Genomic DNA, 22,497 nt, shown 5'->3' with positions numbered 1-22,497 from the left:
GCTCTGTGCTGTCTGCTCAGAGCCTGGAGCCTGCTTCGGATTCTGTGTCTCCCTTTCTCTCTGCCCCTCCCCTGTTCATGCTCTGCCTCTCTCTGTCTCAAAAATAAATAAACGTTAAAAAAAAAAAAATTAAAATGAAGGGGGCAGCTCTTTCTGCCCTCGGGTCCTGTCCCTGTGCTATAATAAAAACACCTTTTGTACTGAAAAAAATAAAATAAAAATAAAGTGAAGGGTGAAAAAACATTGCACCCATTCTGTGTGCCTTAATGTCTGTTTTGACAAGAGTCAAATAGCAGTTCTGATATCTTATAAAACCTTTACTGGCAATTAATGTATTCAGGAATAAAATTAATTAGATAAAGTAATATTTTAAGTACTAATATGTAATATGTATAATATACTGTTAATATAAACATAAAAATACAATATAATGAATAAAATAATATTAATATAAAATCAGATTAAATGTGTATTATTCCTCTTTATTTTGTTATGTAATAGCGTGAATAAATCTGTGTCAGAGCTAGGTGTTGGCAACTATTTCATTTTAAGAACATATGTGAACATTAAAAAGCCCACCCAAGCCTGAGCCAGATCACAGCCTTTCCACTGAAATGTCTCTTTGATTGCATAGATCTGTTTAGGGAGAATCTACTTTTTCCCCTAAAACATCATTTTGAAAATACCTGGTTGTATTAATTCATTCAACAAATATTTATAGTCACATCACAGATACCACTGTGAGTTCTTTGTCATTTAATCCTCACAGCAGCTCTGTGAGGTGGGTACTATCGCTTGTGTTTTATAGATGAGGAAACAGCATAGAGGTGTTAAGTAACTTAAGGTATTTCAGTAAGTCAGTATAACTGGAATTTGAACCCACGTAGTCTGATCCAGAGTCCTTGCTCTAAAGTGCTGTGTTATGTTGGCTCCCCATTATTCAACATGAAGAATCCTGTATCTTATACATATTCAGTATAGGTGTTCAGACATAAAAGTATTCTAGAATGGATTACTGCATAGACAGGTCTGTGCAATTTTCAGTTTAATAGACATTACAGTATCCACATCAACAAGACAGTGTTTCTATAGACCTGCCGTGATCTGAAGTATCTCTTAGAAAGAAATGTTGTACCTCCCTCCCCCCCCCACACACAGATTTACTTCTTACTCCATCCCAGTAATGTCCCTTTGCATTTTTCTCACACAGTGCTACTGTATTTCATGAACTGGTATATAAACAAACCAAAATTATTTCTTCAAATCAAGAACTTATATATGAAGGACGACGTTTAGTTATAGAACCTGGAAGACTGGCACAGCATTTTCCTAAAACTACTGAGGAAAATCCCATCTTTGTAGTGAGTCGGGAACCTCTGAGTACCATAGGATTGATATATGAGAAAAGTAAGTTGGAATTTTTCTAGTGTTCTTCATAGCCATTAAAAAAAAAAATGACCTGTAAAAATGATTGGCATCTTCATAAAGTTGATTGATGAGGACAGTAAGGTAGAATTTTCATAAACTTAAAAATTTTGTAAATAAGTTGAATGAGACTAGTAATAAAATTGAAAAGCCTTGTAGGAACATAATTTGACCTTAAATATTTTGTGTCATAAAATGGTAGTTTGTCATGTATGTTTTACTGTAGCTCTCTGCTTTTAGTATTTTACTAACATTCAAAATAACCTTTTATATCACAAGTTTGAGCCAATATTTATTGTGTCCACTGTGAATAGGACACTTTGTCAGGCTTTGGAGTCTATGAAAAATTAGATCTACATTTTGGAATCTTAAATTATTAATTGTACTGGTGAAAAAAAAATTACCCAGATTTTTACTTTTCTGTTTGGATCTTTGGGATTTGATTTAGATTTAAAGAGAATCATTGAGCTTGTGTTGTATTGGAATATATCTAAGAAAAGAACTAAACTCCTTAGAAATATTTTGGGTAATTTCTTAGTTGTTAAGGAATGAGCATTTTTGCTTCAAGTGATTTTTTTTTTTTTTAACCAGGAAAAGAACATAAAAGAGTTTTGTTACTAATGTTTAATTTGGGGGTAATGTAGATGTTAATGTTTAATTTAGAGATTGCTATATAAAAGCTATAGTAATTTATTCAAAATACTTTATTTCTGATTTTAATTTTTTTACTTTATATTTCAGTTTCCCTTCCTAAAGTACATCCACGTTACGATTTAGATGGGGATGCTAGCATGGCTAAGGTTAGTGTTTAATTAAGTTACTATGTAAACATCTGAATTAAAATTATCTTATCAACAATGGAAGCAATAAAATGTATTATCTTTACATACGCCTATATGATTTAGGAAATTATTCATCTAAGTTGTCATCCATTGCAGGGGCGCCTGGGTGTCTCAGTAAGTTAAATGTCCGACTTAGGCTCAGGTCATGATCTCATAGTTTGTGAGTTTGAGCCCTGCGTCGGGGCTCTGTGCTGACAGCTCGGAGCCTGAGCCTGCTTCAATTCTGTGTTTCCCATTCTCTCTGCTTCTCCCTGGCTCGTGCTCTATCCCTGTCTGTCTCTCAAAAATATAATGTTCAAAAAAAAAAAAAAAATTGTTACCCAATGCAGATTATTTTGTTCTTTTTTGTTAATTTTTTTTTTAACATTTATTTAACTTTGAGAGACAGAGTGAGACAGAGCATGAGTGGGGGAGGAGCAAAGAGAGAGAGGCGGGGACCCAGAATCCAAAGCAGGCTCCAGGCTCTGAGCTGTTAGCACAGATCTCAATGCAGGGCTCAAGCCCACAGACCATGAGAGACCATGACCCAAGCCGAAGTCAGACGCTTAACTGACTGAGCACCTGGGCACCCCTCTTTCTTCCTTATATCTTTTGTTAAATTCCTAAGAAAATTTTCTCTATTGAGGCAGAACATGTTTAACATAATCATGTTAAGGCTGAAATATTTATTGTATCTGTCCTTAGCTTTTAGAAATTGGTAGTTTGTGTTTTTAAATTAACCTGATAAAAATATATAAGCTTGAAAATTTTTATGTAAAAGGTTTTCTTATCCTGTACCACAATTTGCACCAAATACTGACATTTGTGTTTCTTCATTAGGCAATAACAGGAGTTGTATGTTATGCTTGTAAAATTGCCAATACCTTGCTGCTTTATCAGGAATTAATGCGAAAGGGGATACGATGGTTGATGTAAGTAATAGACTGAAATTTGAAAATGAGTGGTAACCGCTCCATCATTGATACTTTACCTCTTCAGACTAAGAAGCATCAAGTGCTTGGGGTTTTTTATTGTTTGGTTTGGTTTGGTTTTTAAAGATTTTATCTTTCCTTTTTTAATTTTATTTTTTTGAGAGAAAGAGAGAGACAGAATGGGAGCAGGAGAGGGGGCAGAGGGAGAGAGAGAAAGGGAGAGAGAGAATCCCAACCTGGCTCCATGCTCTGTGCAGAGCCCAGCACAGGGCTCCATCCCACAAACTGTGAGACCATGACCTGAGGTGCAGTCAAGAGTCACATGCTCAACTGACTGAGCCACCCAGGCTCATTCCTAAAGATTTTATTTTTAAGTCATCTCTACACCCAGTGTAGGGCTCGAACTCACTACCGCAAGATCCAAAGTCACATGCTCCACCTACTGAGCCAGCCAGGCACCCCTTCTGTAATATTATAATACATTTGTTTCACATTTGGTGTACAAAACATTTAGCAACTATTTTTTTATTTGATTCCTGCAGCAGCTTGTGAGATACATAGGACAAATAGTATCTGAATTTTAAAACTTATGCCACACTGTACGTACAGGGTGATGGTAAATGAATTCTTTTTCCAAGGACTTGTCTCAGCTGTCATTTCACTCTCTTGGTGGGTGGGCTTTGGCATTGTTGTAATCCAAGATAGTCTGGACTTGTTCTAGAATTCTAGCCCCAGGCAACCTCTCATATGCTTTCTGTCTATATAGATTTGCCTATTCGAGACACTTCATATAAATGAAATTATACAGTGGAGTACACACTCACCTTGACAAGCAATAAGAGCTGTTGGTGTTTTTTGTTTTTGTTTTTTTTTTTAAGTAAATCATGTTAATATAGTTACTCTGGGTCAGAATATTGATTAATTAAGTATTATCTTTCCTGAAAGTGACCCTAAGAAATATTTTGTGGATGAATATGATTTGCCCCCCCTTTTTTTTTATTTTTATTTTTCATGATTTGTAGATGTTCTTTCCATCTGATAGAAGTGGAGAATAAATGGTCTCTCTTGAACATCATGCCTCTAGTTTCTGTACACCATCATTTAAGGCTTTTGAATTTTATACGCACACAGCAATGGCCTCGTGTTCCCTGGGATCATAATGCCCTTTGGCCTAGTGCTTGTGACAGTTTATATGTACCTCCCTCACGCCTATCCTTCCCTTCTTACGAAAGCTTGTCATCATTCTCATTCTGCTGGTGCTTTAAGAAGAAAAAAGAATGACACTTTTTTTGTTAAACTCATAAATTTATGGGGTTTTTTTTAGGTGTTCACATATCCAGCTTATAAGCCTATGCTTTTCTCTTTCCATTAAGAAGGCTTTTTGTTTTTACTAAATAATTTCTGGAAAAATCTGAGTGTTGACTCCATTTACTTTTGTGGTATTGTAACTAACAGCTCTCGTGTTCTCTTGTTCTTGTTATGTACCACAGTCACTGCTCCGTGAAGCTTTTATTCCTTTTACCTATTAACTTTTAGTTTAATAAGTCATGAGAAAATAGTTTTTTGTTTTGCTTTGGTTTTTGGTTTGGGGTTTTTTTTGAAAATGGGTTTTGTTTTTTTTTTTTAATTTTTTTATTTAAAAAATTTTTTTTAATGTTTATTTATTTTTTGAGAGAGAGTGAGTGTGAGCAGGGGCGGGGCAGAGAGAGAGAGGGAGACACAGAATCCGAAGCAGGTTCCAGGCTCTGAACTGTCAGCACAGAGCCCGATGTGGGGCTCAAACCTACAAGCTGTGAGATCATGCATGACCTGAGCCGAAGCCGGATGCTTAACCGACTGAGCCACCCAGGCACCCCGAAAATGGTTTTTAATGTAGACCACTGCTGGCAAGCTTTTTCAGTTAGTAATTTTTTTTCCTTTTTTTTTTTTTCACCAATAAAGGACTTTATTTGAAATCTGTATCTATTCCATGTTTCAAACACGACAGTTTTGTATTAGAAATACAGCTCTCTGCCGCTAACTATGGGGGATATTTGCCCGGCTAATTAACCAAAATTAAAAGGATCCAAAGAGACAGAGAGTGACCAAAGAAAGCCTCTGATGGTCTATGAACTTGAGCTCCTGTCTCTCATACTCCTTTGTTGTTAATTTTTTTTAAATCAAAATATATTTTTTTAGGAATAGAATTTAGTGATTAATCACTTAATAACACCTAGTGCTCATCCCAGAGTCCTCCTTAATGCCCAGTACCCCCTCAGCACTTCCTCCCACCCAACACCCCACCACCAACCTTCAACTTGTTCTCTGTATTTAGGAGTCTCTTATGGTTTATCTTCCTCTCTGTTTTTACGTTATTTTTGCTTCCCTTCCCTTATGTTCATCTGTTTTGTATCTTAAAGTCCTCATATGAGTGAAATCATAAGATATTTATCTTTCTCTGACTTATTTTGCTTAGCATAATACACTCTAGTTCCATCCACATTGTTGCAAATGACAAGATTTCATTCTTTTGGTTGCCGAGTAGTACTCCGTTGTATGTATATATACCATATCTCTTTTATCCATTCATCTATTGATGGACATTTGGGCTCTTTCTGTACCGTAGTGCAATTGCTGGGTAAAAGGGTAGTTCTATTTTTAATTGTTTGAGGAACCTCCATACTGTTTTCCGGAGTGGCTGCACCAGTTTGTGTTCCCACCAACAGTGCAAAAGAGATCATCTTTCTATGCATCCTCACCAATATTCGTGTTGCCTGAGTCGTTAATTTTAGCCATTCTGACAGGCGTGAGGTGGTATCTCATTGTGGTTTTGATTTGTATTTCCCTGATGATGAGTGATGTTGAGCATTTTTTCATGTGTCGGACATCTGGATGTCTTCTTTGGAAAAGTGTCTATTCATGTCTTTGGCCCATTTCTTCACTGGATTATTTGTTTTTTGGGTGTTGAGTTTGATAAGTTCTTTATAGATTTTGGATACTAACCCTTTATCTGATATGTCATTTGCAAATATCTTCTCCCATTCCGTCAGTTGCCTTTTAGTTTTGCTGATTGTTTGTGCAGAAGCGTCTTACCTTGATGAGGTCCCAGTAGTTCATTTTCACTTTTGTTTCCCTTGCCTCTGGGTGACATGTCAAGTAAGAAGTTGCTGTGGTTGAGGTCAAAGAGGTTGTTGCCTGTTTTGTCCTCTAGGATTTTGATGGTTTCCTGCCTTACATTGAGGTCGTTCATCCATTTTGAGGTTATTTTTGTGTATGGTGTAAGAAAGTGATCCAGGTTCATTCTTCTGCATGTCGCTGCCCAGTTTTCCCAGCACCATTTGCTGAAGAGACTTTTTTCCACTGGATATCCTTTCCTGCTTTGTCAAAGATTAGCTGGCCATACGTTTGTGGGTCTATTTCTGGGTTCTCTATTCTGTTGCATTGATCTATGTGTCTGCTTTTGTGCCAGTACCATACTGTCTTGATGATTATAGCTTGGAGTCCAGAACTGTGATGCCTCCAGCTTTGATTTTCTTTTTCAGGATTGCTTTGGCTATACGGGCTCTTTTCTGGTTCCATACAAATTTTAGGATTGTTTGTTCCAGGTCTGTGAAGAATGCTTGGTGGTATTTTGATAGGGATTGCCAGTTAGTAAATATTTTAGACTTTGTGGGCCATATAAGGTCTCTTATTTATTTACTTATTTTTTTTTTACAGCCTTTAAAAATATAAGTATCATTCTTAGCAAAAGCAAACATCAGGCCTTAGTTTGTTGACCCTTAATGTAGACCAAAAGCCCTCCAGTTTTATTATTAATTATGTCATCTTCCTCCTTCATAGATCATAATTTATGAGCAATAAAAATTAATTCTGGTGGTATAAAGCATAACACATATGGCTTATTTGTATGATTGTAGTTTAGTTTACACTCTTTAATATAATTTTAATGCCTTAGATTTCTAAACTGTTAATCCAATAAGTAGTAACTAATGGCCCGTGCCCTAGATATGTATAAGGGTCACAGAGATGCTTTCAGTAATAAAAAGTGAATTGGCGAGACTCAGGCCAAGGGGGACAAAAATGAATTGGCTTTCATAATATAAGACTGTTAATAAACTTGTCTGAAGAGTAGTAACAGCAGTGTAATTAGTGATGGACAAGAGGAAACAAATCATTCCTTAGGTAAACTAATGAGGGTATTATTATTTTTTAGAGAATTAGTTAAAGATGATTATAATGAAACTGTTCACAAAAAGACAGAAGTTGTGATCACACTGGATTTCTGCATCAGAAACATTGAAAAAACTGTGAAAGTGTAAGTAGATTACTTCCTTACTAATAGTGGTGAAAATGTTAAACATTCACTTATGTCGTTATCCTCGGCGTAGTAGAACATGCTGTGCAAGTGTTTGAGTCGAGACACCACTTTCGATTGAGTTACTTCCTCACAAAGCCAAAATTTAGTTGTCTCAGTACGAAGTGAACATTTGGCGGCATTTCTCCTTCCCCTTACAAAGGAAGAGGTAATATGACAGAAACGTCTCAGTTTTTAATTTTGCAAAGCAGACACTCTGAATAGGAAAATATAGAACCTAGAGTCAACAAAGGAAGCGGGAAGAGGTATTCTAGAACTGTATTTTAGTAGTCGTAGAATTTGGGGATTACTTTTAGTTTACTCTTACTTATTAATCTTATCCCTGAGACTGTTTTGAAACAGTATTTTAGACTTCTCTCTTTCTAGGCTGTATTATTTGTACTGCAGAAGAAATACAATAATTGAATTCAGTATGACCTCCAATCTGTAATCTAGTAGTTTGACCATTATCATGGCGTAAAACTGTTGGAAATTAAGTTGTCTTTTATATTTTGTATAAAAATTTATAAGTAGGAGTATATAAAATTCCTTCTTATAGAGACATCAAGTTTTCTTGGAATCTGTTGCTTGTAGGCTTTGCATTCAATATTTTATTCTTAAATAGTTACGATAATAAAAACTCAGGTATAATTTATAAAACATCTTTTAAAATCTTTATATTCAAAAATCTGTATATTCATTATGCTCATTGAATTTTTCCATGCTTGTTTTCATACAGATACGAAAAGTTGATGAAGATCAACCTAGAAGCAGCAGAGTTAGGTGAAATTTCAGACATACACACCAAATTGTTGAGAGTGAGTATTTACACAATTATGACAGTTATTGGCTCATAACCTGTTCCTTTGCTAGTCAGATTAGATCTCAGCTTTCCTAGAAAGATGATATACCTAAAGGATTTCCAGAGAAGGAGTAGCCTTTTCCCATCTTTAGGAACTACTTACAATATTTAAATTCCCTTACTGACATGAAGTTCTTCATGATGTTTCCAAGTGTCTGCTTTGCTTTAAGTCCTTTTCTCTCTAAAGTCTCTCTCCAGTCTCCCTTTAAAATCCATAATGCTCAGGGCGCCTGGGTGGCTTAAGTCGTTAAGCGTCTAGCTCTTGATTTCAGCTCAGCTCATGATCTTGTTCATGAGTTCACCCTGACAGTGTGGAGCCTGCTTGGGATTCTCTCTCCCTCTCTCTCTCTCTCTTCCCTTCCCCAGCTCACTTGATCGCGTGCTCTCTCTGTCTCAAATAAATAAACATTATTCATAAAAAGTGGGGGCAGGGCACCTGGGTGGCTCAGTCAGTTGAGCAGCCTGCCTTGGCTCGGGTCATGATCTCATGGCATTCTGATTATTGTTTCTGTATTTTGCTGATCTGCATCTGAACCCACTGGTTTTATTTAGCTTTCCAGTTCTCAGGGAACGATAGAAACCAGTCTTCAGGATATCGAAAGCAGATTATCTCCAGGTGGATTGTTGGCAGACATGTGGGCCCATCAAGAAGGCACTCATCCAAAAGATAGACAGTAGGTTATATAACTTTATTGGTAGTTTCTGCTCTTATTCTTAAATGTCCTTTTTCACATTGACTTATATAATTTACTTGGATTTTTTTTCTTATATAGTGTAGAAAAGCTACAAGTCCTGCTAAATTGCATCACAGAGATTTACTATCAGTTCAAAAAAGACAAAGCAGAACGTAGTGAGTAAAATTTGCCATTTGTTAATCTAATGAATCAATTCTACTAGTTGTAATTCAATTGAATTCATTTGGTATATTTCTGAGGGTGGTTCCTTAAGTTATTTATTTCAGAGACTTGATTCTGTTGGGAAAGAGGTTGAATATACTAAAAATTATTCCTAAAAACAATCTTTTGAAAATTTTAAATCAGGGGTCCTGAACTCCAAAATCTCTAGAGGCCAGTCATAGAAAAGAAAATGATTGGCCACTGGAGACAGGAGGACAGGAGAGGAAGTACCCCGTCTAAAGAGGAGAGCCACTACTCAGATTCACCAGATTCATTGCCCAATCTTCCTGTTCTCAAGGGAAGCTGGAAGTACAGATCTTATTAAAAACCCTGGGGACACCTGGCTGGCTCAGTTGGTGGAGTGTGTGACTCTCGATCTTGGGGTCATGGGTTTAAGCCCCACGTCGGGTATAGAGATCACATAAATAAATAAATCTTTTTTTTTTTAAAGGAAAAAAATGTCCTGATTTTAAATGTTGGCAGTTAATTTTTTCTTTCTTTTTTTTGATGTTGACACTGTATAGATCAAATGAAAGCATTGGGCTACATACCTAAGCCATGAGTCATGAGTTTGTGACATCTACTCTAAACTCTGCCTTTTTGGGGTGCCTGGCTGGCTTAGTCGGTGGAATGTACAACTCTTGATCTTGCAGTTGTGAGTCCCACATTGGGTGTAGAGATTACTTAAAGATAAAATCTTAAAAAGAAAACCCTCTTACCCTTTTTGAAGTCATAATTTCAAAAGATAAAAACTTTTGCATGACTCTGTGATTCTACATTTACAGAAGCAATATTTCTTATTTGTAGGACTAGCTTATAATGAAGAACAGATCCACAAATTTGATAAGTAAGTGTCCATATTATGTTTAACAATTGTTTTCAGGGTTATGTTATTAATATAATTCCTCTTAAAATTGAAATTAATTACAATGAAAAATACATTTTCATCTTAGCTTTACAGAATTGTTACTGTGTATGTACATATTTGAGGTCCATGTGTCTGGTCCCTGATAGAGAGGCTGAAGAGAAGGGAGAATAAGGAGGTGGTCTTCTGCTTCACGTGCTCTGATTGCAGAAGGACAAATAAGGAAGAACATAGACAAGGCCAGGCTTAACCACTTTCTTACCTTGACTTCATTGAATAAGTATTTGTGACCATTCTCCTTTATGAACCTTCTCTTTTGCTTCCTGCTGCTATAATGTCGATTTTAGAAACCTTTGGCTTTCTACTACAAATATTCTAAAGCCATAACAGTCATTATTAAGAAACATAAGTTTTATATGTTTCAAAAGTTTTTAATATTGGAAGTAGAAATCGTGACATTGGTTTAAACCTACGATTATTTCTAAATTATAGGCAAAAACTGTATTACCATGCAACAAAAGCTATGACCCATTTTACAGACGAATGTGTTAAAAAATACGAGGCATTTTTGGATAAGTCAGAAGAATGGATGAGGTAAGTAAGCTTTGTGGTTGACTGCACAATGTACAATTCAGTGAATGTTGTATTTTTTAAGTAACATTGATATTAGACTGCTTATTGATTCTTTTTGGTTTTCAGAAAGATGCTTCATCTTAGGAAACAGTTATTATCACTAACTAATCAGTGTTTTGATATTGAAGAAGAAGTGTCGAAGTATCAAGATTATACAAATGAGGTATGACTATGAAAAGTATCTAGAAAACATCTTTTTCCTACTAGGAAAAAAAATGTATTTCTTCTCAGTTTGAAATGATTGAAAAGGGAGAAATAGGACATAAACTGCCTTGTATTCAGTTCTGTTTACTCATTTGTAATATGTGTTTTGAGCCAAGTTTTCAGAACTTAGATGTCTTACAATTAAAAGCATATGATAAAATATTAAAAAAAAATTTTTTTACATTTATTTATTTTTGAGAGACAAAGAGAGACAGAGCAGTAGTCGGGGAGGGATAGAGAGAGAGGGAGATACAGAATCCGAAGCTGTCAGCACAGAGCCTGATGCGGGGCTCGAACTCACAAACTGTGAGATCATGACCTGAGCCGAAGTCAGACAGTTAACTGACTGAGCCACCCAGGCGCCCCTAAAAGCCTATGATAAAATATTTTTTAAAAAATTTTAAAGCATATGTTAGAACATTCTTTTATCTATAAGAAAAGTTTTCTTTAGGGGCTCCTGGGTGGCTCAGCTGGTTAAGTATCAGACTTAGGCTCAGGTCGTGGTCTCACAGTTGGTGAGTTCGAGCCCCATATCTGGCTCTGTGCTGACAGCTCACAGCCTGGAGCCTGCTTCGGATTCTGTGTCTCCCTCTCTGTCTGCCCCTCCCCCACTTGCACTCTGTCTCCCTCTCTCTCCAAAATAAATAAAACATTAAAAAAAATTTTTTTCAAAAGAAAAGAGAAGATTTTCTTAGAGTATTCACTTAAGTACTGTATCATTCATGGTTTTGAAATTAAAATTTAAAAGCTATAAAGGGCTTAATAAACCTGGAACATTTGATGTAAGATCTGTAGTTTGTACTTCGTTCAGTGATTGATGTGAATTTTTTTCGATGTTTTAGTTACAAGAAACTTTGCCTCAAAAAATGTTTGCAGCCTCCAGTGGAATCAAACATACCATGACCCCAATTTATCCATGTTCTAATACATTAGTGGAAATGACTCTTGGGTAAGAAATTTATTATTTGGTAACTATTATGTTTCTGTTCATTTTTATTTCAGTTTGTGATCTTGCTCTTTTATTTTGAAATTTTTGGTATTTGTGGTGACTATACTTGCTAATGTATTTAATGGCTTACTTCAATCAAGAGAACTAAAACATGGTGTAATTCTAAAACATTTGCATACTCTTTTGAGCAGAGACATTCTTATTTTGTTTGTATAGTATGAAGAAATTAAAGGAAGAGATGGAAGGAGTGGTTAAAGAACTTGCTGAAAATAATCATATTTTAGAAAGGTGAGTAATGGAAATGCCATTCTGCTCTGTGATTTTCTTTTTTTTTTTAATGTTTTTGTGTTTGTTTATTTTTGAGAGAGAGAGAGAGAGAACATGAGCAGGGGAGGGGCAGAGAGAGAGGGAACACAGAATCAGAAGCAGGCTCCAGGCTCCTAGCTGTCAGCACACAGCCGGGCGCGGGGCTCGAACTCATAAACCGAGATTATGACCTGAACCGAAGTCGGACACTCAACCGCCTGAGCCACCCAGGTGCTCCTCTGCCCTGTGGTTTTCTGTGCACTAGAGCACATATAGATCTAAACTTATACCTGTCTGTCTGTAGTAGTAGGTTAAGTAGTGGGAAAAGGATAGATATCAAGTCAAGAACCCTTATGTTTTGCGATTTCCGTGGTGCCCTACATGTAATGTGCTTGAGGTTGGTTGGATAAAGACAAGTCAACTGTGATTGATTCCATTTCATAGAAGCACTGGTTAATAGAATTATTTGCTTATTTGAGTCAGTTTGTGAAAATGAAAATCTTTTGCACATTATTTTTCATACATTTTCTCATTAGAATCATAAGTTTAAATTTTGGAATCAGAATGGCTTATAAGAGGCACCTGCCTGGCTGGCTTAGAGCATGTGACTCTTGATCTCAGGGTTGTAAGTTTGAGCCTGACACCGGGTGAAGAGATTACTTAAAAACAACATCTTTCAAAAGGAACAAAGAGTGGCTCATAAGATGCTGGTGCTCTGGTGCTCTGTAACTTACAAGCCCTCTGCAAACCTCTGTGCGGGTGAGCGCCCTCTGTAAATGCAGTTCCTTGAGAGCTGGGTATCAGCTTTTCCTACATATCCTCATAGATCAGGGAGGGGCACCTGGCTGGCTCAGGCAGAAGAGCATGTGACTCTTGATCTTGAGGTCGTAAGTTTGAGTCCCACATTGGGTGTAGAGATTACTTAAATAAAACTTAAAAAAAAAAAAAAAATCCTCATAGATCAGGGAGAGAGAGAATTGGAAAACACCCAGAGCCAGTAAACCCACTTTTGAATGCTATTTCCTCGTCCCAGTTCCTCAGGGAAGTTAAGGAATATTTGGCTTTCTAGTAAGAACCCTTCTCTTTGAAGCCCTTACGTGCTTATCGATATGTTCTCTAATTCCCAGCATACTAATAAAAGTACTTCACACTTGTGTGACGTTTTATATGCTTGCAGGGCACTTTCACACTGTGTAAGCTTGCTCAGCATGCATTCCAGCCTCGTACAGTAGCTAAGCAGACAGTCTCTATCCATGTTTCACAGGTACTGAAGTTCACACCCTAAGAGGTGAGCTGGAGCTGGAATCTAGCCTCCTACTTCCTCATACAGTCTTATCCCCCCGGAACTATTCTCGCAAATAAAAGAACCAAAGAAAGTTTCCTGTAGTTTGAAAAGATTGTCAGAAAGTCACATGATTTTTTAGCTATGTGCAGAAAGTTATTTGACATTTCTTCTCTTTTTTTTTTTTTTAATTTTTTATTTTAGAGTACAAGTAGGGGGAGAGAAGAGAGAGAAAGAGAGAGAAAATCTTAAGCAGCTCCACACTCAGCCCAGAGCCCAATGCAGGGCTTGATCCCATGACCCTGGGATCACAGCCTGAGCCGAAATCAGGATCTGGACGCTCAACTTTGAGCCACCCAGATGCTCTGACACTTGTTTTTTTTAAGATTTTTTTTTTTTTTTTGAGTAATCTCTACACACTATGTGGGGTTTAAACACAAAACCCTGGGGTCAAGTTGCACGCTCTACCCACTGAGCCAGCCAGGTGGCCTATTCACTTCTGCAGTGTTATCAATTTTTTTTTATACATATATATATTTATTTTATTTTTTATAATTTAACTTTATTTTTTATTTTTTTTAATTTACATCCAAATTAGTATATAGTGAAGCAATGATTTCAGGAGTAAATTTCTTAATGCCCCTTACCCATTTAGCCCATCCTCCCTCCCACAACCCTTCCAGCAGCCCTCAGTTTGTTCTCCATACTTTTTTTTTCTTAATTTATTTATTTTTTTTCAACGTTTATTTATTTTATTTTTGGGACAGAGAGAGACAGAGCATGAACGGGGGAGGGGCAGAGAGAGAGGGAGACACAGAATCGGAAACAGGCTCCAGGCTCCGAGCCATCAGCCCAGAGCCCGACGCGGGGCTCGAACTCCCGGACCGCGAGATCGTGACCTGGCTGAAGTCGGACGCTTAACCGACTGCGCCACCCAGGCGCCCCTGTTCTCCATATTTATGAGTCTCTTCATTTTGTCCCCCTCCGTTTTATTATATTATTTTTGTTTTCCTTCCCTTATGTTCATCTGTTTTGTCTCTTAAAGTCCTCATATGAGTGAAGTCATATGATTTTTGTCTTTCTCTGACTGACTAATTTCACTTAGCTATCAATTTCTTCTCAATGAATTAGTTTTTAGAGTACATTCTATAAAGATTTCCTACAATATATGATTGTAAAAATTTGGAAATGAAAGGCTCTACCTGCCTTTTCTCATGATCCCCTTCCACCCCTGCAGAAGTAATTACTATTAACAGTTTGTTGTGCATGTACGTTTTATGTGAATGGGATCATTCTGTTCATACTGGTTTAGTCTTTTTTCATCTAAGACTATATCACCGGTACTTTTTCATGTCCATATATATAGCTCTATTTTTTTCTCATTTTCTTTCTTTCTTTCTTTCTTTCTTTCTTTCTTTCTTTCTTTCTTTCTTTTCTTTTCTTTTCTTTCTTTCTTTCTTTCTTAGAGAGCGAGGGAGAGCAAGCAGAGGGGGGACAGAGGGAGAGAGAATCTTAAGCGGGCTCCATGCTCAGCACAGGGCCTGATGTGGGGCTCAGTCCCACAACCCTGAGATCATGACCTGAGCCAAAATCAAGAGTCAGATGCTTAACCAACTGAGCCATCCAGGCACCCCATTTAAAGATTTTATTTTTAAGTAATCTCTACACCCAATGTAGGGCTCAAACTCAAAACCCCAAGATCAAGAGTTGCATGCTCTGAGCTAGTCAGGCGCTTCTTTTTTCTCATTTTCAGCAGCTGCCTAATAGACTAGTGTATGGCTCTGCCGTATCTATTTGGCTGTCCTATTTGTTGGGCATTTAAGTTGTGTTAATTTTTCATAATTATAAACCATGCTTCAGTGAACTTATTTGTATGTATACCTTCATGTACTTGTGTAAGAATATTTGAGAGATTGGAGTGCCTCAGTCACTTGAACGTCTGACTCTTGGTTTCGGCTTGGGTCATGATCTTGCAGTTTGTGGGTTCAAGCCCCACATCAGACTCTGTGCTGACGGTGAGGAGCCTGCTTGGGATTCTCTTTCTCCCTCTCTCTGACCCTCCCCTGCTTGCTCACTCTCTCAAAATAGATAAATTTTGGTAAAAAAAATTGTTTAGGGGCACCTGGGTGGCTCAGTCGGTTGAGCGTCTGACGTTGGCTCAACTCATGATCTCGCAGTTTGTGGATTCAAGCCCCTCCTCGGGCTCTGTGCTGACAGTGTGGAGCCTGCTTCACAGCTGTCTCCCTCTCTCTCTGCTTCTCCCCTGCTCACATTCTCTCTCTCAAAAACAAATATTAAAAAAAATTGTTTGGGGTACCTGGGTGGCCCAGTTAATGAAGTGTCCAACTCTTGGTTTCAGCTCAGATCACGATCTCACGGTTCGTGGGTTCTGCACTGATGGTGCGGAACCTGCTTGGGATTCTCTGTCTGTCTCTCTCTCTCTCTGCCCCTTCCCCATTCACACTCTCTCTGTCTCTCCCAAAATAAATAAATAAAGTTTAAAAAGTAAATAAATAAAAATTGTTTAAATAGGGGTGCCTAGGCGGCTCAGTCAGTTGAGCATCAGACTTCGGCTCAGGCCATGGTCTCGCAGTTCACAAGTTTGAGCCCCACATCAGGCTCTGTGCTGACAGCTCAGAGCCTGGAGCCTGCTTCAGATTCTGTGTCTCCCTCTCTCTCTGCCCCTCTCCAGCTTGCACTCTGTCTGTCTCTCTCTCAAATAAATAAAAACATTAAAAAAATTTTATTTTTAGTTTAAGTAAAATAAAAAAAGAATATTTGAGGGATCAATTTCTAGATGTTTCTAGATGTGGAATTGCTGGGTCAGAGGGCATCACACTTAAATTTTTATAAGTATTAATTTTTTCTTTTTTCTTTATTTTTTTATTATTTTGAGAGAGAGAGAATGCATGTGGGAGAGAGGGAGAGAGAGGAACCCAGGCATGCTCCGCACTGTCAGAGCTGAGCCTGACATGGGGCTCGAACTCGGGAAACTGAGATCATGACTTGAACCGAAATCAAGAGTTGGACGTTCAACCAACCGAGCCACCCAGGCACCCCAATTTTTTCTTTTCTTTTCTTTTCTTTTTTTAATTTTTTTTTAACGTTTATTTATTTTTGAGAGAGAGAGAGACAGAGCATGAATGGGGGAGGGTCAGAGAGAGGGAGACACAGAATCTGAAACAGGCTCGAGGCTCTGAGCTGTCAGCACAGAGCCCGACGTGGGGCTCAAACTCACGGACCGTGAGATCATGACCTGAGCCGAAGTCGGACGCTTAACCGACTGAGCCACCCAGGCGCCCCACTTTTTTTTTTTTTTTTAAGGTTATATATTAGAGAGAGAGAGAGCATGTGGGGTAGGGGCAGATAGGATCCCAAGCAGGCTCCATGCCAGCAGCACTGAGCCTGACTCAGGGCTCAAACTCATGAACCGTGAGATCATGACCTGAGCCCAAACAAGAGTTGGACGCTTAACCAACTGAGCCACCCAGGCGCCCCTGTTTATTCAAATTTATATGTGTGTGTGTGAATTGCCTGTTGGTTTTAAAATCTTTTTTGTATTAGTTTATAGCAATTACATAGTAATTTTTTTTTTTTTTTAGTGCCCAATTTAGTTTCTTTACAACCTTAGCTAAATATCAGCAAGGAGAAGAGACTATTAAGTAATGCTTTTAACAAGCTTTTTTTTATACTCACTTTCTTATGTCGTATGACATAGAATCCCCACTGCCCAAAGCAAGTCCCATAAGTCACTTTCCCGTTTTACTTGCAAGTTTATGTAACAATATGGGTGATATGACATGGTGTAATCGTAACTTAAATGTTAAAGGACTATGTACGGATTAGTGCCAGAACTAATAATGGAATCCGGGTCTTGAGCACTGTCTCCACATGGGTATCTCCTTATTTTTTTCTTTCATATCTAAAAATCACATAATACCACCCTTCCCAGCTCAGTTTCCCCTCCTATTTCCTCATTCTATTCAAAGGAACCACCTTTCCTTCTGCTTCTGTGAACATACGTCATTTTAGACACTGTTTTTTATTGCCTTTCGTTAGTTTGGTGATCTTCCTTCAGAATGTTTCCATTTTCCCCCTCTCAGCCTCATCAGACCCCCTTTCCTCCTCACATGTGAGCTGTGGTGATAACATATTATCTATCTTCCTAAGCCCAGGCCTTTCCCATCTGTCATGGGCTAGTACAGCCAAAGGTCTAATCATGCCATGCCACTCCTTTGGCCCAACAATTTCTAAACTCTTCTTACCTAAAAGGTCAAATCTAAATTCATACTTGAAATCCCAGGATATAATCCTCTGGCCAGCCTATTCACTCACCTTCATTTCCCACTAGTCCCCAAAATAACATTCCATTGTAGCAAGGTCGCTTTACTTAACTTTACATAATTTACTCTCCGTTAAGTATGTCTCACCTACTCCCAACTCCTTATCTTCGCTTTTCTAAATCCCACCCCACCAAAAGGAAGTTGTCCAATTGTTTCTAAATCTTTCTAGATCACATCACTCAGCCTTTTCTCCTAAGAAGTCTCCCAAGCCACTAATTGGTATTTTTTTCACATATTTATAATAATACCACCGTGTTTCAGTAAAAATTGGGGACATCATAGCTGCTTGAACTTTTTTTTTTTTTAATTTTTTTTTTTAACGTTTTACTTATTTTTCAGACAGGGAGAGACAGAGCATGAACAGGGGAGGGTCAGAGAGAGGGAGACACAGAATCTGAAACAGGCTCCATCCAGGCTCTGAGCTGTCAGCACAGAGCCCGACGCGGGGCTCGAACTCACGGACCGTTGAGATCATGACCTGAGCCGAAGTTGGCTGCTTAACCGACTGAGCCACCCAGGCACCCCAGTTGCTTAAACTCTTAAATAACAGTTTATTCATCTGAAAAGTACCCTATATACTCTTTAAAATGTTGCAGGCCAAATAAATGAATCTTCTGAGATTTCCTGTTTTCTTTTGTGTTTTAGGTTTGGCTCTTTAACCATGGATGGCGGCCTTCGCAATGTTGACTGTCTTTAGCTTTCTGGGAAGTTCGAGAACAGTTTTAGTTTGCACAAGAAAATAATGCTGAGACATTCATTAAATGAGTGCCTCTCTAAGTGGTCTCTTATTTCTACAATTCAGTATTTGATGTGGTCATGTAAATATGTACAATATTGTAAATACACAAGAAAATATATAAATTTTTGGCTGCTGTTAAGATGTAATTTTACCTTTTAACATTTATAATTATATGAGGACATTTGACCTCAGTGAGCACTAGAAGAAAGCCATGACTGATATGTTGAAATACTGGAGTAAGGCTAACTGGGTTGTTTCTCCGCCTGCCTACTGGAAACATTTTTTAAATGGAACCAAAATTGTCATCCTTACAAATCAGAAAAGACTGATAGTTGACGGGTTTGTAAGTGATAGGATGGAGAAGTGGCTTCTCTGGGCGAAGAGCAGAACCAAACCACTGTTTTACTAGGATCACAATTTTGGGGGAAGGATAAAGTGACATTATTTCATTTTACAAGGTGCCCAGATCCCAGTTATCCTCACGTCTCTTTAATTTCAGATAAATTATTGAGCAAAATTTTTAAAGTGATTTAATTACTAAAAACTATTCATTTTATTTTGGCCATAAGTGTATGACTGTCATAAAAAATTTTAGGGTTATTTCCACTGTTTCAAGCTGTATATTTCTTGTTTAATTTAATTCTGCTTACTCCATCATGAAAAAATATCAATAAATTTCTCAATTTTAATGTAAAGAATTTGTATTTTTCTGTGTACAACAGTTTGAGAAACAAAAGGTGTCTTTTGAAAGAAAGAATATCGATGGTGATGGTAAGTTATTCTCAGACTGTTGGATATATGGACAGTTTTGTTTCTCTTCTAAGTCTGATTCCAAGTTTAGTGTAAGTTCTCCCATAAATGTATACAAATCTAAACGGAACATTCTCTTTGAAAAATCTACCCAGTATGTTCAGCAAGGAATTATTTCTCCAACAAGGCTGTGGTTTTGGTTATGGTTTCTGATTTACCAGATTATTGAAGTGTGCATGTACACAACCTGCGTATCACAAAGATACCACGTCCCAAAGACTGAATAAATTCGACTCCCATGAGCATTGGAAAACTGAAAATGGATTAGGACTTAATTTGAAATCGCAATGCATTATCATAGTGGAGAATTTTAAGCATCATCTGTATGCATTCTAGACATACATGCACAAGTAGGTAAATGGTCTCTGTCAACCACCTGTCCGGGCTTAGAGTTTGTGGGGGGGGAGGGGCTATCTGTTAAATCCCTCTTGATTTTAATTTTCCATCTGACTATCTGACACACGTGTATTTAATTGTATCATTTTTAAATCTGCATATCACTGAACACCAGGTTATGTGATTCCTTAATATGTTTGCAGATTTAGTTTTCAGCACCTCTGGAAAAGGTCTCCAATAAACAAAGTCTTGCTGCGGGGACTGAAATTTTAGGAGCTGTATTGTTAAGAGCAAATCCATTCCGTGTTAATATTGGTCAAGAGTTAAGGTTTTATTCCCCATTACAGCAACATGGAAACCAAGCATTCTTGCTTTTTAATATTTTACCTTCAAAAATATAACCCTCTTTCAGAACATTTTAAGTTAATAAATACATGGTGATGCTACTCTGCTAACCTAATAATAACCTAATAAGTTGCATCTCCAGTCTAGTAGTCTTTTTTCCATATTAGGATATATTTTCAAACGGTAGGGATTAATGATATAAAAACGGTATATAGTTAGTGGATTTAGTTTTTCACATAAGTTATAGTTCTTTTTTTTATTATTATTTTAATGTTTATTTATTTATTTTGAGAGAGAAAAGGCTGGGAAGGAACAGAGAGAGAGAGGGAGAGAGAGAATCCCAAGCAGCTCTGTGCTGTTAGTGCAGATCCCAAGGTGGGGCTTGATCTCACAAATCGTGACATGTGACTGGAGCCTAAATCAAGAGTTGGACATTTAACTGACTGAGCCACCCAGGCGCCTCAGGTTATAGTTCTAACACCAGAAGAAATAAAAATGAAATAAGTGAACGTAAAGCATATGGGAAAAAAGATATTTTTGAGTAAATCAAAAAGGAATTAGTGGTTAGGGAAGAGATGTGAAAAATAATCCCATAACATCTTCTGGAGTTCCAGGCTCAATTATTTTGGAAACTGCCAAATACTGTATTAGTGGCTTATAGACCTCCTTACACTTTGTCAAGCAGGGTGCCTCTTCTTAGATACAAAAGATCTTTTCCTCAAAATTCTTCTTTAAAATATATTTGTCAATAAATTAACCAGAAAGAAATTATAATAATCTTGGATTTTTCTTGTTTTCCTGTTTTTGTTTGTTTGTTTTTGAGAGAGAGGTTTCTGAGTGACTAGGTTCACTTTCGTGTTCTATGCTAAAAATAAGTAAGTTGTTTGGAATTAAAGGCACTGTCAGTAGGAATAAACAATCTCCACTGAAATATCAAAAATCTATTCTCCTGGGGCGCCTGCGTGGCTCAGTGGGTTAAGTGTCCGACTTGGTCTCAGATCATGATCTCACAGTTCGTGAGTTCGAGCCCCTTATCAGGCTCTCTGCTGACAGCTCAGAGCCTGGAGCCTGCTTCAGATTTGGATTCTGTATCTCCCTCTTTCTCTGCCCCTCCCCTGCTGGCACTTTGTCTCTCTCTCTTTCTCTTTCTCTCTTTCTCTCTCACAAAAATGAATAAATGTTAAAAAAAAAAAAATCTGTTCTCCTTTCAGAATCACAGTCACAATCAGGACTAACCTTTTATTTCTGATTTCACTCCACTCAGAAGTGTCTATTACGCATTATGCTTTGTCTTTCAGGAGGTGTTGAGGGAAATTTACTCAAATGTTTAAAACTGAGAAGTGTTGAAAATATAAAGAAGTTGTAAAACTCTTGTTTTAGCTGGATCCACCACCCTACATCCCACTTTTAAGAAGACTAAAGTTGGGGCACCTGGCTGGCTCAGTTGGAAGAGCGTGCAAATCTTGATCTTGGGGTCGTGAGTTCAAGCCCTATGTTGGGAGTAGAGATTACTTCAAAAACAAAAAAACTGAAGAACCTGCAAAAGTCTTACACTGTTGTTTTTAGTTGGACTTCCTCCCCACTTGTCACCTAGAGAAGCACTCAAAATCCAACTTCCTAAGGAATACTGAAAATGGGATAGAAAACAAAGACACCGACCTGGAAATAAAAGTTGGTAATAGCATTTGGGTTACTTAGAGTATAAGTCAGCACCAGAAATGTAGTGTGATGTATAAAAGCATACCCCAGGGGCGCCTTGGTGTGGCTCAGTCAGTTGAGCGTCTGACTTTGGCTCAGGTCATGATCTCATGGTTTGGGAGTTCAGCCCTGCATCAGGCTCTGTGCTGACAGTGCAGAGCTGGGAGCCTGCTTCAAGTTCTGTGTCTCCCCCTCCCTCCCTGCCCCTCCCCTGTTCACGCTCTGTCCCTCTCTCCCTCTCAAAAAATAAACATTAAAAACAACCAAGCACAGCCTAGACGTTACATCAGGATGTTTAGGGACTAAGCAAGCTGTGACAAGTTTCTTTCCGCATAAACAGAAGGCGCAAGGACCAGTGGTTAGACTGGTGTCTTCAGGTGTGATGACGGGAACGTCAGTGCCAGTTGCTTGATAGACAGCTAGACATTGGTGTCTGCTGAGCTAATATGCAATAAGGGCAAAGGTCTAGAGAGAGATTCAACAAAGGGCTAAATTCTAAAATAGGACCCTGGGAAAAAATCTTGTTCTTTTACACATTTCTTGGCTTGTAAGGATCCGTCAAACTTTTTTTTCTGGGATCCATTCCTGCCCCAGTTTAAAACACATACCGTTTTTTCACTGGAAAAAAATTTCAGTTTGTACAAAATAAAACATTTTTTAATTCGTACAAGCAAACGTGACCTAGGCTATTGCTTTGGGAGGCAGCTTGTTAATCACC

The 22,497-nt window shown here is 37.8% G+C and overlaps 1 protein-coding gene across 2 annotated transcripts in view; it reads left to right on the top strand.

The window, feature by feature from the left end:
- Positions 1–21,765, top strand: part of TBK1 (TANK binding kinase 1) — a 53,385-nt gene extending 31,620 nt beyond the window's left edge. The window contains exons 9-21 of one of the 2 annotated variants that reach the window (XM_086712911.1): positions 1,211–1,407; positions 2,167–2,225; positions 3,087–3,178; positions 7,371–7,472; positions 8,251–8,329; positions 8,926–9,047; positions 9,147–9,223; positions 10,077–10,116; positions 10,627–10,728; positions 10,834–10,930; positions 11,814–11,920; positions 12,137–12,208; positions 21,380–21,765. In XM_086712911.1, the coding sequence (XP_086569037.1) occupies positions 1,211–1,407; positions 2,167–2,225; positions 3,087–3,178; positions 7,371–7,472; positions 8,251–8,329; positions 8,926–9,047; positions 9,147–9,223; positions 10,077–10,116; positions 10,627–10,728; positions 10,834–10,930; positions 11,814–11,920; positions 12,137–12,208; positions 21,380–21,389 (1,156 nt within the window). In that variant the 3' untranslated portion in view covers positions 21,390–21,765. Of the gene's footprint in view, positions 1–1,210; positions 1,408–2,166; positions 2,226–3,086; positions 3,179–7,370; positions 7,473–8,250; positions 8,330–8,925; positions 9,048–9,146; positions 9,224–10,076; positions 10,117–10,626; positions 10,729–10,833; positions 10,931–11,813; positions 11,921–12,136; positions 12,209–18,496; positions 19,280–21,379 lie in introns of those variants that run through there. The other variant, XM_086712910.1, reaches the window with a different exon arrangement.
- The last annotated feature ends 732 nt before the right edge of the window (positions 21,766–22,497 follow it).

This window comes from Puma concolor, chromosome B4 (assembly GCF_028749965.1).
Source record: "Puma concolor isolate L17-30 chromosome B4, mPumCon1.1.hap2, whole genome shotgun sequence".
NCBI classification, from domain to species: domain Eukaryota; kingdom Metazoa; phylum Chordata; class Mammalia; order Carnivora; family Felidae; genus Puma; species Puma concolor.
Note: the sequence above shows the minus strand (reverse complement) of the source record. Positions and strands in the feature narration are given on the sequence as shown.